General features: G+C 35.8%; 1 protein-coding gene across 21 annotated transcripts in view; it reads right to left on the minus strand.

Moving 5' to 3' along the window:
• Nucleotides 1-16,131, minus strand: part of tpm1 (tropomyosin 1 (alpha)) — a 34,517-nt gene that overhangs the window by 4,284 nt on the left and 14,102 nt on the right. For 7 of the 21 annotated variants that reach the window (XM_051099438.1, XM_051099456.1, XM_051099436.1 and 4 more), the window contains 5 exons: nucleotides 11,978-12,095; nucleotides 10,961-11,031; nucleotides 9,579-9,654; nucleotides 7,133-7,195; nucleotides 6,930-6,999 (listed from right to left, as the gene is read on the minus strand). In XM_051099438.1, coding sequence (XP_050955395.1) covers nucleotides 6,930-6,999; nucleotides 7,133-7,195; nucleotides 9,579-9,654; nucleotides 10,961-11,031; nucleotides 11,978-12,095 — 398 coding nt within the window. Of the gene's footprint in view, nucleotides 1-872; nucleotides 1,760-2,932; nucleotides 3,510-6,929; nucleotides 7,000-7,132; nucleotides 7,196-9,578; nucleotides 9,655-10,112; nucleotides 10,189-10,960; nucleotides 11,032-11,977; nucleotides 12,096-16,131 lie in introns of those variants that run through there. The other 14 variants (XM_051099444.1, XM_051099441.1, XM_051099452.1 and 11 more) reach the window with 8 other exon arrangements.

Genomic DNA, 16,131 nt, shown 5'->3' on the forward strand with positions numbered 1-16,131 from the left:
AAAAGGTACCTGTGAGATCAAAACACGCAATCGTGAGAGAAAAAAAAAAAAAAAAAATCTGAATTGCGAGATAAATGTGCAATTACAAGAAAAGTCAGAATTGTGAGATGTAAACATGCCATTGCGAGAAAAGTCAGAGTTACGAGATGTAAAAGCACAATTTAGAGAAAAAAAAAAAAAAAATAAAAAAATAAAGTCAATTGCGAAAAGTAAACGTGCAATTGCAAAAAAAAAAAAAAGGTAACTGTGAGATGGAAACACAATCGCGAGAAAAAAAAAAAAAATCTGAATTTCGAGATTTAAATGTGCAATTGTGAGAAAAAAAAAAAAAAAACAAACAAACAAACAAAAAAAAAAAAAAAACTGCATTTTGAGATGTAAATGCGCAATTGTGAAAAAAAAGTCAGAATTGTGAGATGAATTTTTTTCCCCTTGAGACAGAAATGGGCTTTCATATACGTTTTTCTATTCTGTTCTCATTCATTTATTTTGTATTTTTTTCCTCTTGCCACAAAGAAAGCAGATGAAAGAAAAAAAACAAAACAAAAACAAAAAACAAAAAAAAACAAAAAAACAAACACACAACAGCACAAAACACAACAACCTTTTTGTAGGTCCCCAACTAGGTTGGGATGACATTCACCGTACTTGGATTTGAATTCTAATGCCTTCGTAGAATATGTAAACCGCAGATTAGGAGCTCAGAGTTGACTTTGGGTGTCCATTTTTGTTTTCTCAAGACGTCAGTTCTCAAGAGTGACAACACATGCATTTAAAGCTAAAACGCTCAAAACGAAACAAAATAAGTTTTTGGCTTTACAATTTTTTTTTTTTTTCCTCCAATGTGAAATTATGAAAGGAGTCAAATGACATCTATTGAAACACAGTTCTCCTTTAATAAAAAGTGAGGAATGTGTTGTAAAACACCATTATATCAACAATTCACTCAGATTGTGTAAATATAGGACCTAGTGTTATGCAACATAAATTAATAATTTTCTGAAAAGATTGCTAGGGTTCTCCGAGTATTAGACATCATATTCTCATAGATTTGGTTTAGATCTGCTCTTTTAATGCAAGTCTATGAACACGCAGTACAATTTGACAATTCATTTTCATTAGCGTTTAATACTATAACCACAAGCAAAGTATTAGCAATGCTAGCTTGTGAAACCTCTATTCTCAGACAGAACAGGTTTAATCACCACAGGGGTACTTTTTTTGGTTTTTTGTTTGAACATTTACTACTATCACAGCTTATAAATAACAGGTAATCATGCGGTTTAATGAACAGACGCTAGAACAGAACTGACCGTCATCTACCTTCATGTGAAAACCTGATTAAAAAGCCACCGAAATTTGAATAGTAGGACAGAATAAATTTGCCTAACATGTAAATATGGGCAAACCAACATGCAGCGCTCTAGAAACCTACCCACATGAAAAGATCGGCTTTATTAAACACTTATGGAACAAAAGCTTGCTTTTCCTTGATATAACATCGCATATAATAACCATAGAAGACTTCTACCAGTGCTTCTGACTTTATTAGAGCCACATCAATAAAAGCACATAGAAATGAAAAGGAAATAAAGAACAAAAAGAGACGTTTACATAGTTTTACATACAGCCGAAAGAATTAAAGGTTCTGTACAAGAAGAGATGGATAAAACGTGGAGGGATGACAGGAAAAGAAAGGCTGGAAAGAGCAGAGTGAAGTCGTTCAGCCGGCGGGACGCGTCTTTGATGAACAATTTATCTGCGCGGGGGGGAAAAAGTAAGAAAAAAAAACAAAAAAACAAAGGTGATGGAAAGGACAGAAACCCAAAAAAACATAAGAAGAGGGAAGAAACCACCAAACACAGGAGCCTATATACACACTTGATAAATGCTGAGTGGCCATCGAGGGGAGCCAAACAACCACACGGCTGACTTACCAACCAGCTCGCGCTCCTAAACAACTACTACATATGAGATGACAGCAAACGTGAAAGCATCTCTATACGGCAGGCTTTGGGCCTGTCTTCTGAACAGAAGAAGACCTTGTTAGTAGATGAATTTTACACCAGAGGAGAGGAAACACCACACACAGGAAGTCACTGAGCATGAAACGCTTCCCACTGTAAAACTGTGGTGCATTTCTGACTATACATCACATGCTTTGGGGTTAAGACTTCACAGTACTGCTAGTAGAGCTGGGTGATATAAAACTTGCCATATTATGTGCTTGTGTTATAAAACTAACCTACATGCTGCATATGGTTAACTTTACTAAAGATACACTACAAAAAATATACACTACCTTTTCAAGAGTTTGGTGTTGGTAAGATTTTAACATATTTGAAAGTGTTATGTTCACTAAGGCTGCATTTATTTGATTAAAAACAGGGAGAAAAAAAAGTAATAAGTGTAAAAATGTTACTACAATTTAAAATCACTTTGTTTGAGTATATTTGAGTATGTAATTTAATTCTTGAATTTTCAGCATCATTTCAGAAATCATGTTAATATGCCGATTTGATCAAGAAACGTTTCTTAATGTTGTCTTTTTTTTAACCATATTATGTGGCAAAAAAACAAACAAAAACGTTTTGTCTTTTAATACATTCCTTAAAATACTTAATATTTGTATTTTATATAAACCTTATTATATTTATTTTATTGTGTATAAATTTCTCTTTTATATATTGTATTATTTTTAAATAAAAATATTTATTTTATCACTTACAAATAATAAAATAAATATTTTATACATTTATTGTATTTTTAAATAAATATATTTTATCTATTTAAAAAAAAAAAAAAAAAAAATATATATATATAATAATAATAATAATAATAATAATAATAATAATAATAATAATAATAATAATAATAATATATATATATATATATATATATATATATATATATATATATATATATATATAGTAATAAAAATCTAATTCTTCAATTTCACATTTTTTGTTTTTCAAAAATTGATCATTTATTATTTCTTAAATTTTTTTAGATTTTAAATGTTACATTTTTACAACTAAAATAAACTAACTTTTAAAGCTATATCACTCAGCCCTAGTACTGACCTGCAAAAACTAAACCAAACATTTGAGTTGGGAGTTTTGTTTTCACACAAGATTATTTCAAATAAACTAATACAATAGTTATGAATTCAAATCACAAAACTCCTATACACTGACTCTACAAGCCATGGCCTTAACATTAACAATGATAGTTCAATTTGCAATAAGCAAAATACTACAAAAACCTCAAATAACAGTACAGGAACCATAAGTCTTGTAGAGTTACAGAGATAGAGTTTTAAAACAGAACAAAAAGCCATAGTATATCAACTTATTTAGAGTGGGTGAGAGGGGGATTATGGGTAATGGGCGAGGGGCACAGGCACAGGCAGAGACTGCAGATGAATTACATTGAAGTCATGTCGTTGAGAGCGTGGTCCAGCTCCTCACTGATGGCTTTGTACTTGAGTTTCTGGGAATACAACTCATCTATCGGGATACAGGATTGGTGTGTTTGATGGAGGGGAAACAGAGGAAGGTGGAGAGGAAGAGGTGGAGGGAAGGGATAAAAACAGGAGTGCAGGAGGGAAGCATCCAATCCAGCGGCAAGACGGGCCCCGGTGAACAGACAGTGAAAGAGTGATGTGAAGACAGACAGAGAGAGAGAGTGGAGGGAAAACAGAAAATAAAGTTAAGGAGGAATGAAAAGGAACAGAAACACAAGGCAAAGACCATGACAAACTCAAAGACACCGTGAAATACCAAACAGGGTCGCTCACAGGTCACGCACTGAATGAGATGATAAATGAACACAACAATATAAAATAAATGCACTACTGTTTAAAAGTTTGGGGTCGGTGAGATGTGTGTGTCTTATGCTCACCAACGCTGCATTTATGTGATCAAAAATACAGAAAAATTATGATCTTTCATAAATCATTCTAATATGCTGATTTGCTGTTCAAGAAACAAAAGTTTGTACTGCTTAGTTTTGTGGAAACCGTAAAGCAGTTTATGATTCTATAATGAATAAGTTTATGTAAACGGCAATCCTCTGTAAAATTATAAACATCTGTACTGTAACTTTTGATCAATTTAAAGGGAGAGTCACCCAAAAATTAAAATTACCCCATGATTTAATCACCCTCAAGCCATCCAAGGTGTGTATGACTTTCTTCTTTCAGACAAATACAGTCAGAATTATATTAAATTAAAGCTGCAAGCAGCGTTGAAAGGGCCCTCACATCCAGGCTCATCACCACCCGCTGGCTTAAGGAAAACAGCTAATGGTGAGCAATATGCATTTAAAGCAGTAAATATAGGAGGAATGTGTCAATGTCAATTATATGTGCCAAACTTCCTGCTGTCAGCTGGTGGTGCTATAACTGGATATTGGCATGTAGATGTCTTCAGGACTTTTAATCAAACATATGAAGTTTGGTGCAGATTAGACAATGCATGTTTAAGTAAAACATGACATCCTGTCTCCAACAGGTGGCGCTATGATTATAACACAATATTGTCCTTCAGATGCGTCTAGGCCAGGACTCTCACTAAACATGTGAAGTCTGGAACAGACTGGGCATTGTAAGTTAAGTCATTTCCAGTTGCCAGCAGGTGGCGCTATGAATATAACGTAATATTGGCCTTTAGATGCGTTCAGGGCAGGACTCTTATCGAACGTGTGAAGTTTGGGGTAAATCAGACATTGTATGACTGAGTTACAACAACTTTTTCCATGGTGAAACATCAAACTTTGTCAAGCCATCACGGATACGCCCTTTAACGAAAACTCAAGATCTTTGCAATTTAACGTCACAAAGGGCTTTAGATTAGACTGACCAAATATATGTTGATGTCAAATCTCTAGGAGCAGTTTGTTACGGCGTAAAAAGCCATGTCCTGTTGCCAGCAGGTGGCGCTATGGCTATAACCAAATTTGGGCATGTAGATCTCTTCAGGTCAGGTCTCTTATCAAACGTACATTTTGGTGCAGATCGGACATTGTATGCATGAATTATAACAACTTTCTTTTTTTGATAGCGAAACACCAAAGTTTGTCAGGCTGCCACGGACACGCCCTTTAACAAAAACTCAAGATCTTTGCAATGTAACGTCACAAAGGGCTTTATATTACACTGACCAAATTTGGTGTTGATCTGTTTAAATCTCTAAGAGTTAATTTTAATACAACGCCTGAAAATGGCAAAAACGGCACAAACCTTACCCAGAAAATTCAAAATAACAGACTTCCCGTTTCGGACTTCGTACAGGGGGACATTTTTGTAGGTGTTGATGTGTTACGTGTGTCTACCGAATTTGGTACATGTATGTGAAACAGAGTTCAAGGGGCACAATTTTATAGGTGGCGCTATAGAGCCATTTTGCCACACCTCATTCATTTCTGAAACCCATATCAGGTGTAAATTTTGACCACTTTTGGTGTGTGCGCAAAAGAGTTTAAACATGTTTAGGCCCTCAAAAATGAGAAACTGAGCAATTCCAACAGGGTCCTTGCACCACCGGTGCTCGGGCCCCAAAAATGTTCTGGCAGTGAATGGGTGTTTAGATTTTGAAGTCCAATAAAGTGCATCCATCCATCATAAAAAAGTGCTCCACGCAGCTCCAGGGGTTAATAAAGGTCTTCTGAAGTGAACTGATGCATTTGTGTAAGAAAAATATGCATATTTAAATCTTGCTAGTCTTGTGAGAGCAGTTTTGTTTACAGCAAAAGGAAAACCAGTGTCCTCTTGGCTTAAATCGAAATCCTTACAAATTTCTATTTACAAATATTTGTTTTGTGCTTCTAATTCATGACTGCTGTTTCGTTTTTCTCTTTCTTCTGCTTCTTCATGTTCATCCTATATCATCCACTGGAACGACACTCTCTCGTGAACAGTCATACAACACTTAGCGGAAGATAGAGATTATGGTTAATAATGTTTTAAATATGGATATTTTTCTTACGCAAACCCTGATTCACTTCAGCAGGCCTTTATTAACCCCCCAGAGCTGTGTGGAGTACTTTTTATGATGGAGTAATGCACATTATTGGACTTCAAAATCTCAACACCCATTCACCACCATTATAAAGCCTGGGGGGGGGGAAAAAAAAAAAAAAACAAAAACAAAAAATAAATAAATTATATATATATATATATAGAAATAAACTGGTTGTATTAATCTGAAAGAAGCCAATCATATACACCCAGGATGGCTTGAGGATAAGTAAATCATGGGGTAATTTTCATTTTTGGGTGAACCATCCCTTTGTTGTCGTTTTTGGGACTATAAGTTTTTATTATAGGAAAAGTGCACTCTCATGTGTCAACTCTCTTTGTTCAAGTTCCACAGAAGTGAATAAAATCAAACAGGTTCAACTTAGGCAAATAAATGACCGTTTTCATTTTTGGATGAACAATCCCCATCAAGGTTCTTACTGATGCCTCTCTGACCAGGATGTTGAATTATCACTGATACATTAACAAAGTGCAAACATGACTATACAGTTATGAAAATGAACTTGGGCTTGTGTAAATCCAAATGAGCAGAACAGGAGAAGACTTTCACAGCAGCTAATAAAAGCCTAATCAGGTTTAAATGCTGCGTGTAATTGGACCTCAGTAACACGGGTGTCATCTTACAAAACAATGTGAAGTCTGTGTGTGGATCTGCACAATGACCGGTATCTCCGAAAGAGGTAATGCTTAATTGTGTGACTAAACCGATAAGGAAGCTGAAAGAAGGCCAGTAGGGCAGAAGGTTTGAGGAACAGAATGACGTTAGAGAAAATAAAAGGCTGAAAGCTTTATGACCTGAAGCGAAAGAACTGGTCGCACGGAATGTGTCACAATCACACGTATGAATAAAAATTTAACAGGGGCTGAAATGAAATGAATGAAGTCGTACCTTCAAGGTCATCGATGGTCTTCTCAAGCTTGGCGACTGACCTCTCAGCGAACTCGGCACGGGTCTCGGCCTGCAGAAGAAAAATCATTCAGTCACCCCAAGCCAATAAAGTACTTAAATGCCCCGAACTGGTACATTAAATGAGATATACACTGAACTCCCCTAGACAGAAGGATGAATAAATATGATAAAGACTTTCATACCTCCTTCAGTTTGTCAGTAAGGACCTTGATCTCCTCCTCGTATTTGTCTTCTTTCTGTGAGTACTGCAGACATCACAAGAAGGACAGATGTCAAACACACAAACCTCAACACTACATTAGCACTTTGCTCAATAACACTTGGGCTTTTCGTTACCGCACATAAACCTATTTTTTGATCTTTAGGACTGACTTCATATTCAATTATATCTACTTAGGTTGCCATATAGTAGTGATTTAAGCATCAGCAAGTAGTTTAAGAGATATACACATATACACACATATATATGCGCAATTAATCATTTTGCAGCCCTAGTTTCGATTGCTAGTGTGTGACTGGTTACTTTGACTTTTGATTTGAACATGACTGTCTCCACTGACATTTTGAAAATGAAATATGTTTAGACTATGTAGTTCACAGATATGTACAAGTAGATGCCAGATTCAACTGATTCAGACACAATGCATGCGTCATCACTCAGTAAAAATGTACAAGTTTTCCAAGATGCCACAACATTGCATAGCCTCAGGTTGTTAAAAAAAAAAAAAAAAAAAACCACCACACACACACCCACCCCACTGACATGTAAATTACCAAAGAAACAGGAATGAAAATGTCTTCATCTGTGCTTTTAATATGTACTAGGGCTGTCAAATCAATTGATCGTGATTAATCGCATCCAAAATAAAAGTTTGTTTACATGGTGTACATACTCTGTATTTATATCCACACATATAAAAATAATTTACACACACACTTAGTTTAAATGCGATTAATCATGATTACATCGCAATTACGTCACTAGTATTACTCAATATTAACTTAGTATTAACCCATCATTATATGCCAACTTTTAATGTTGTGTAATTTAATGTTGAGTAAAATCTTATACTGAAGTCTACAGCAGATATACACTACCAATCAAAAGTTTTTGAACAGATTTGTAAATTTTTTTTTTTTTTTTTTTTTTTTTTAAGAAGTCTCTTCTGCCCACCAAGTCTGTATTTATTTGATCCAATGTACAGCAAAAACTGTAAAATAATGAAATATGTTTACTATTTAAAAGAACAGTTTTCTATTTGAATACATTTTAATATATAATTTATTCCTGTGAAAAAAAAAAAAAAAAAAAAAAAAAAAACTATTTGAAAAAAAAAACAGAAAACTAATACCGGTTCAGTAAGGATTATTTGATTAATAGAAAGATCAGCATTTATCTGAAATAAAAAGCTTTTGTAGCATTATACGCTACACCATTCAAAAGCTTGTAGAAATGAATACTTTTTTGAGAGGATGCTTTAAATTGATCAAAAGTGATGATAAAGACATTTGTAATGTTGCAAAAGATTTCTATTTCAGATAAATATTGTTCTTCTGAACTTCCTATTCAAAGAAACCTGAAAAAAAAAAAAAAAAAAAAAAAAAAAAAAAAGCTGTATATTTCAAATAGAAAACAGGCAATTTAAATAGTACAAATATTTCAAAATTTTACTGTTTTTGCTGCACTTTGGATCAAATAAATGCAGGCTTGGTGAGCAGAAGAGACTTTAAAAAAAAAACATTAAAAATCTTATTGTTCAAAAACTTTTTGACTGGTAGTGTAGATATTCACACATGCTTGTAACTATGGATACAGAAGAGAAGTTAATTTGCTCAAGTGTTTACGGACAGACTCTTCTAATATGCATCTATGCATTCGTATTTATGGTCTAGTTCAGTGGTTCTCAACTCCAGTCCTCGGATCCCACTGCTCTGCACATTTTGTATGTTTCTGAATCTGACACACTCAGTTCCGTTCATGGATCTTTCTTCTAACGAGCTGATGAGCTGATGATCTGAATCAGATGCGTTACATGAGGAAGACATACAAAATGTGCAGAGCAGTGGGCCTTGAGGACTAGAGCTGAGAACCACTGGAGGAGTCAATATTACATCTGCAGAGGTTGCCAAACAACCTAATAATACATCCAGAACCACACCTAAGAATAGACCTAAAGAATTCTAAATAATTGCTGGTCACCAGCACATGTTGCTTTTAGGATGTTGATGCTCCCACTAGGCTTCCTAAAGGCACAGTTCATCATTTACTCGGCCTCATGTCGTTCCAAACCCATATAAGGTTCTCTGTTCAACACAAAAGATGATATTTTGAAGAATTGAGGAAGCAAACAGTTGTTGGTCCCCATTGACTTCCATAGTATTTCTTTCCCTACTATGGAAGTCAAAAGTTACTAGTTTCATTACTAGCATTCTTCGAAATATCTCCTTTTATGTACAACATGACTCATACACGTTTGGACAACATGAGGGTGAGTAAATGACAATTTTCATTTTTCAAGAAGGATTGTTAAACACTTAGAAACACTGGTTATCCCAGTTTGAGGAGGAAGAGGAGGGGTGGACGGTCTGCTGGGAGAACAGCAGCATCAGCAGCAGCAGCACACCTACCTTCTCAGCCTGGGCTTCCAGGGACTTCAGGTTGTTGGTCACAGTTTTCAACTCTTCCTCAAGCTCAGAGCATTTGCTGGTGTTTTACACATAGATCGCAGAGGATAGGAGGAGGAACAAGAGGAGGAAAGGCACATTGAGAGAAGGAGAACCAGAAGCAGGTTGGAACGGAGGAACATCAGGGAACCAGAAAAGAGGAACAAAAGAAACAAACCCAAAATCAATCAAAATGGGGAAGACAAGGGGAGCCCAAAGTCTCCTTAACACAGCAGGAATGTGCCATGATGATGAATCGAAGTCTATAGAAATGCCGCATGCAGGTTGTTAGGAGTTAAACCGTATGCAAAGAATTCGAGTTGCAGCATTCCTGCTAAGTTAGAAGGGTGTGAAACAAACAAACAAACAAACAAACAAAAAGACGGACCAAATAAAGTTGCATGGGTAGCAAGCAAAGGAAAGCAAGGTGGTTTTGCCTACTACAGAGCACACAAGGGAGAGTTAGATGTATGTGACCTATTGACTGACGTGCAGTACCTGTTCTTCTGATGCCTTTAATGACTTATAGGTTTGGTCCAACACTCGAAGCTCATCCTGTAATCTTCGATGGCGTCTGTTAGTGTGTGCAGAGGGAAGACCATTCCAAACACGGGCCACATGCAAGTTAACAGTGCATGCAAAAATCAAAAAAAACATAAGACAACCAAAACAAGAAACAGTGAAGCAGATATTAGCTGTATTAGTAATATAGTAGTAACATTTTTAGGGGACGTACACACGGGATGCATTCTGAGCAACTGTTGGTTTGTGCACAGGCACAAACATCAGAGTCAGAATCAGAAGCAGAAGGCCATCCACGTATGTCTCTTTTATAGTTTTTTTGAATACTTCATAATCAGACATACTATTTATTTGAGGTACTGCTTTCATGCATACTAAATAGGAAGGAAGTGGCCTATTCGGATACAGGCAGAGACCACAAGGCCTGAGGATGCCACTCAGTTTCAATTTAAAGTTAAAAATAGAGTTACAATATGATGCATGTCAGTTTTGAAACAGACCAATCAGAAAAGGCTGGGGGCAGGACAAGGATAGTGCACTAAGTGTTGACTAAAAAGCACTTATACTGGTTACAATGGACTGTATGACAAACCAGTGTTAAAATGTAACAACCTGTTATTGAGAATCTCTAGTGATCAATATATTAAGTTCTTTGACCTCAGAAAAATGAAAGGCTAGTTAGCGTCTTCTGTGTGTACGCCTCCTGATACAGAAACTGTGAGGGTGTGTGAGTGTGTGAGGAGAGTCAGGCACATGCATGAATGTGAATGTGTTTATGTGTAGGTTTGTGCAGACATGCAAGAGGCTGCAGGAACATTTCAAACCTCTCATTCAGCTCAGCACGCTCCTCTGTACGCTCCAGCTCACCCTCAACGATCACCAGCTTACGAGCCACCTGCACACACAGACCAGATCATGGGACAATTACATACTTGTACTTAAGGCTAATTGAGAAGGGGGGGTAGGGGAGAAAAAAAAAGCCAAAGAACCCCCCCCAAAAACAAAAAACAAAACAAAAAAAAAAGAACCAAAACAAAGTAAAAAACTAAATTTAAACCTAAATAAATAAATCAAACAAAACGGTAAACAAACTAAACAAAAAATAAAAATCCAAAATCATAAGAAAAATAAATAAGTAAATAAATACATACAATAAATAAATAAATAAGTGTAAGACAAAGACAAGCTTAAAAAATAAAGTAAATTAAAATAAATAAAAATTAACCAACACCACCACACACAGGAACAAAATGCAAACAAGCCAAAAGAAAAAAACAAAAACAAAAAAAGATGACAAATAAGACAACAACCCAAACCCCCCCAAAAAACAAACAAAACAAAACACAAACAAGCCAAAACAAAAAGTAAAAATTCAAAACAAGCCAAAAACAGCAAACAAACAAACAAAAGACCAGGAACAATCAAAATACAAAAAACAAAAAAAACAAAAAAAGGGAATAAGACAAAGCAAAGCAAAGCACAAAAAAAAAAAAAAAAAAAAAAAAAAAAAAAAAAAGGGAATAAGACAAAGCAAAGCAAAAAAAAAAAAAAAAAAAAAAAAAAAAAAAAAAAAAAAAAAGGAACAAACAAGAGGAAAAAGCCAAAAAACACAAAAGCAAAGACAAAAAAACCCAAAGCAAACAGATCAAAACCACAAAGCTATATTTGATTAGATTACAAAATACAGCAAATCTTTTTTTTTTTTTTTTTTTTTTAAGTTCATTCTGAACTGCAAGCATCTGCTTGTTCACACCAAGTGTGAAAGGTCATGTGACTAGGCAGGAAGTCATTTGTTTCTTTTTTGTGTGTGCATGTGTGGTATGGTGGCTGAGAAAACCTGCCTCCTCATATTTGCGGTCGGCCTCCTCTGCGATGTGTTTAGCCTCCTTGAGCTGGATCTCCTGGATCTCCATCTTCTCCTCATCCTTCAGAGCTCTGTTCTCAATGACCTTCATGCCTCTGTAAGAAGAAACCAAGAAATCTCTCTATAGCATCACCATGACTCAATCTGGATCAATAACTGGCTACAAATTACATTCAAAGCCGGCAACTTGTCTGCAGCTAAGCTTTGGGATCAAAGACACCATTTTAGCAGTTTTCTTGAGCTGTTCACTTCTAAACCCATGTTATATCACAACAATCACTGTCAGAACAGATGAATGGGAGGGGAAAAACACTTAAAAGCTAGACCAGGTCTCGGTACAGAGTGGTTCTATGCAGGCGCACTGGGCTGAAGACAGAGGGCCTCTGTGTGGGCAAACAAAGGAAGGGAAACGCAGCCTAGTGCCTCTACAAATTGCTGTTTATTCAGGAACCCACTGGCTCTACGCAAACAGCTCACGTCAGTTGTTTAGGCCAAAAACATCACATAACTACAACCGACTGCAATGCCCTTGGTTTTCTGCTATGTGCAGAGCTATTTCAAGGGCTTTAAAAAAAAATATTAATATTTAATTATTTATTTATAATATTATAAAAAATTAAAGCAATAGTTAAATAACTTTATTATTAAAATAAAAATACAATTAACTTAAAAATAAAATAAAAACCCTGTAATTATAAAGCAATAAATAATAATAATAATAATAATAATAATAATAATAATAATAATAATAATAATAATACCACCTGTCTAAACACAATTATGAAGTTTACAAATTACTTATGTAGGGTCATGGTGCTGGTGATTAGCAAATTACACTGACTTTCCTCAGCACACACAAACAGTCTTTATGCAGGGGACCAGATGTGCGGTGCAGGCTAGGAAGTGGCAGCATGTTGTCATTTCAACAGCAACACATCGGCGGAGCTGCACACAGTAACCACAGTTACTGCGAGAGGGGGAGGGACGGGGCGTGGATCTGCTCAACTGACTTGTTCTGCTTCAGTGAAGCAGGCTGACGGTCCTACAGAATGCCACACTCCATTGCATTGTACCTACAATACCACCATATACTATTGCACTGTACACATGTACTAGGGCTTGGCAGTATGGACAAACTCGAGTCACGCACATGTGTGACCCTGGACCAGTCATAAGGGTCAATTTTTTAAAATTGAGATTTATGCATCATCTAAAAGCTGAATAAATAAGCTTTCCAGGACACTATTTGCCAGATATAACCATCTGAGGGTGGTGGAGGGGGGGGGGACAACATCTAAACATTGAGGAAAAACTGCCTTTAAAGTTCTTAGCAATGCATATTACTAATCAAACATTAAGTTGTGATATTTATGGTAGGAAATTTACAAAACATCTTCACAGCACATGATCTTTACATAATATCCTAATGATTTTTTGCATAAAAGGAAAAAACGTTAATTTTGATCCATACAATGTATGCCTATTACTACAAATATACCCATGCTACTTATGACTGGTTTTGTGGTCCAGGGTCACATATGCATTTACCATGGCAATGGGATATAGGAAACGCAGTGATAAAATGGTTTAAATAAACAGGATATAAATGTATATGTTTGGAAAATCAAGCTAGTTAAATAAGTGTCGAAAGGTCTTTAATTTAACTAATTTTAGTCTTGCACATAAATAAAGCAGTCCTGTTTAGTTTTGATGTTGATTCATCCCAGTGACTTGAATCTTTAAGTGAGTCACCAAAACTATTTATTCAGTGAATGAGTCAGTGAATCATTCACTCAAATAATTCATTTGCAAGCAAGATACAGTTCATTCAGTTCATTTTGTTAGCAAATGACAGAGCGTTTATTTGGTTTGCTTTCAAACAAGCCACCGCGTCCACTGGATTCATTTTGTTTTGTTCATAAGATTCTTTTGGTTAGTTCACTAATAAAGAAAATAAAATGATAATCAAAAAAAAAAAAAAAAAAAGTTCATTCAGTTTCTTTACAAACTAAATACTGCTCATTCAAGTCGGTCACGAGTAAGACTTTGCGTTTATTCGGATCGCTCACAAATGAGTTACTGTGTCCATTCAGTTCAGTTTGTTCACAAACAAGATTGTGTTCATTCGGGTTGTTCAAAAACAAGATTGTTCATTTTGTTTGCTCTCAAGCAAGATCGTCTTTATTTTGTTTGTTCAAACTAGGGATGTTAACCGATGACCGTTTGACCGGTGGTTGACCGTATCAACGTTAACCGGTCAAAGTTGTCGGTAGTCGGTTAAAAAAAAAAGTGATATCTAAATTAGGCTATTATAGACAGTGGACTATACGCTACTACAGTTAGCCATCTCATTCCTCATCTTTTTGTGTTAAGTGAACAAATTATCCCTCACACTCAATTTTTCATAACTCGCCTGTTTGTACTTAATAAACCAATAAAAACATTTGGCGCGAGGTCACAGCGTTTGGGTTCGCGCGCTCACAAGGTTTGCGAAAAGTAAAGGCAACAGGCTAAAACACTCGAGGTTAGAGCGGCGTCTCTTCGGAGCTGTCATTTTCTTAAATGAGCCGTGGCAATGCTTAAGGGACATGGTGGTGAAAAAAATCAGAGTGAGTGAAAAAAAAATTCAGGGTGGGAGGAAAAATATTTTTCAGATTTTTTTGCGTTCTCTCGCAAAACATTTGCGTTCCCTCGCAAAACTTTGCGTTCCCTCGCAAAACTTTTGCGTTCTCTCGCAAAGTTTTTTGCGTTCCCTCGCAAAACTTTTGCGTTCTCTCGCAAAACTTTGCGTTCCCTCGCAAAACTTTTTTGCGTTCCCTCGCAAAACTTTTGCGTTCTCTCGCAAAACTTTGCGTTCCCTCGCAAAACTTTTTTGCGTTCCCTCGCAAAACTTTTGCGTTCTCTCGCAAAACTTTGCGTTCCCTCGCAAAACTTTTTTGCGTTCCTCGCAAAACTTTTGCGTTCTCTCGCAAAACTTTGCGTTCCTCGCAAAACTTTTTGCGTTCCTCGCAAAACCAGTTGAGTTCGGACAAACACTATCTGTTTACTTTACAGCTTGTAGTGGTTCCTACATTGCACGTTCGCAATTGAGCGACTCATAGAGTTTGATTCTGAACTTGGACTCAAGTAGGCTATTATATAAATACATCAAGGCACGATTTTGGTACATTCTAAAATGTAAAACACTGTAGGACCAAGTTCAGTACACACCTTATATACCAGAATAGCTCAGTATATAAACGTAACCCGCTAAATTGCACGTTAAGCGTATCCCCCAGAAAGAAAAATTAACGGGATAATAGAGTATAAAAGGCCGAACTCGGTATAGAGTTTGTTATACATTTTAAATGTAAGAAAGCAGGTAAGCCCCGAATATGAACAGAAAGCTCTCCAATGTACCTTAGCTTAATATAAGAAGACAATGATATAAAAAGCCAACATTTTATGTTTTATTAAAAATAGGCAATTAATGAAGTAATCCATTAAACTAGTGGTTCTCAAACGTTCCAGTAGGTGGCGGCATGTCACTGTCTTAATGAGCAAGGCGTCCCGTCATTCATTCATTCATTCATTCATTCAATAACTAAGCAAATGGTTGTAGTTATGAATGGGTGATTAATCACGGACTCTCCGAATGGTTCAAAGCTGCAGATTAATTCAGAAACGAAACACCGCTGTTGCTTGGAGAGACGCCAGTTCTGTTGCGGATTTCGTTGGAACTATTATTATTTCGTTAAATATAACAAACATGTGTTTAAAATGTAGGCTACATTTAAAATGTCACTTAATATTACCCTTTTTGTTGAACTGCTATATAAAATAAATGTTGCATTTGCAGTCGTTTGGATATTGCATTCTCCTATTTTAAACATGAAAAACAATAACTCGCACAGGGTATTTTTCTGTATGGAAGACAGTTTTTTTTATATATATATATATATATATATATATATATATATATATATATTTATTTTTTTTTTTTTTTTTTTTTTTTTTTTTACAGTTTTTATATTTCAGCTGTTTGATCGCGCTGGCGCCTCGCAGCCTGTTCATTATTGAAATAATACACAGAATCACCCAAACAGATACAAACTTACACTAGTCAGTTCAAATAGTCTGTATTAGTCTGTG

This window comes from Labeo rohita, chromosome 25, assembly GCF_022985175.1.
Source record: "Labeo rohita strain BAU-BD-2019 chromosome 25, IGBB_LRoh.1.0, whole genome shotgun sequence".
In the NCBI taxonomy this organism is placed as follows: domain Eukaryota; kingdom Metazoa; phylum Chordata; class Actinopteri; order Cypriniformes; family Cyprinidae; genus Labeo; species Labeo rohita.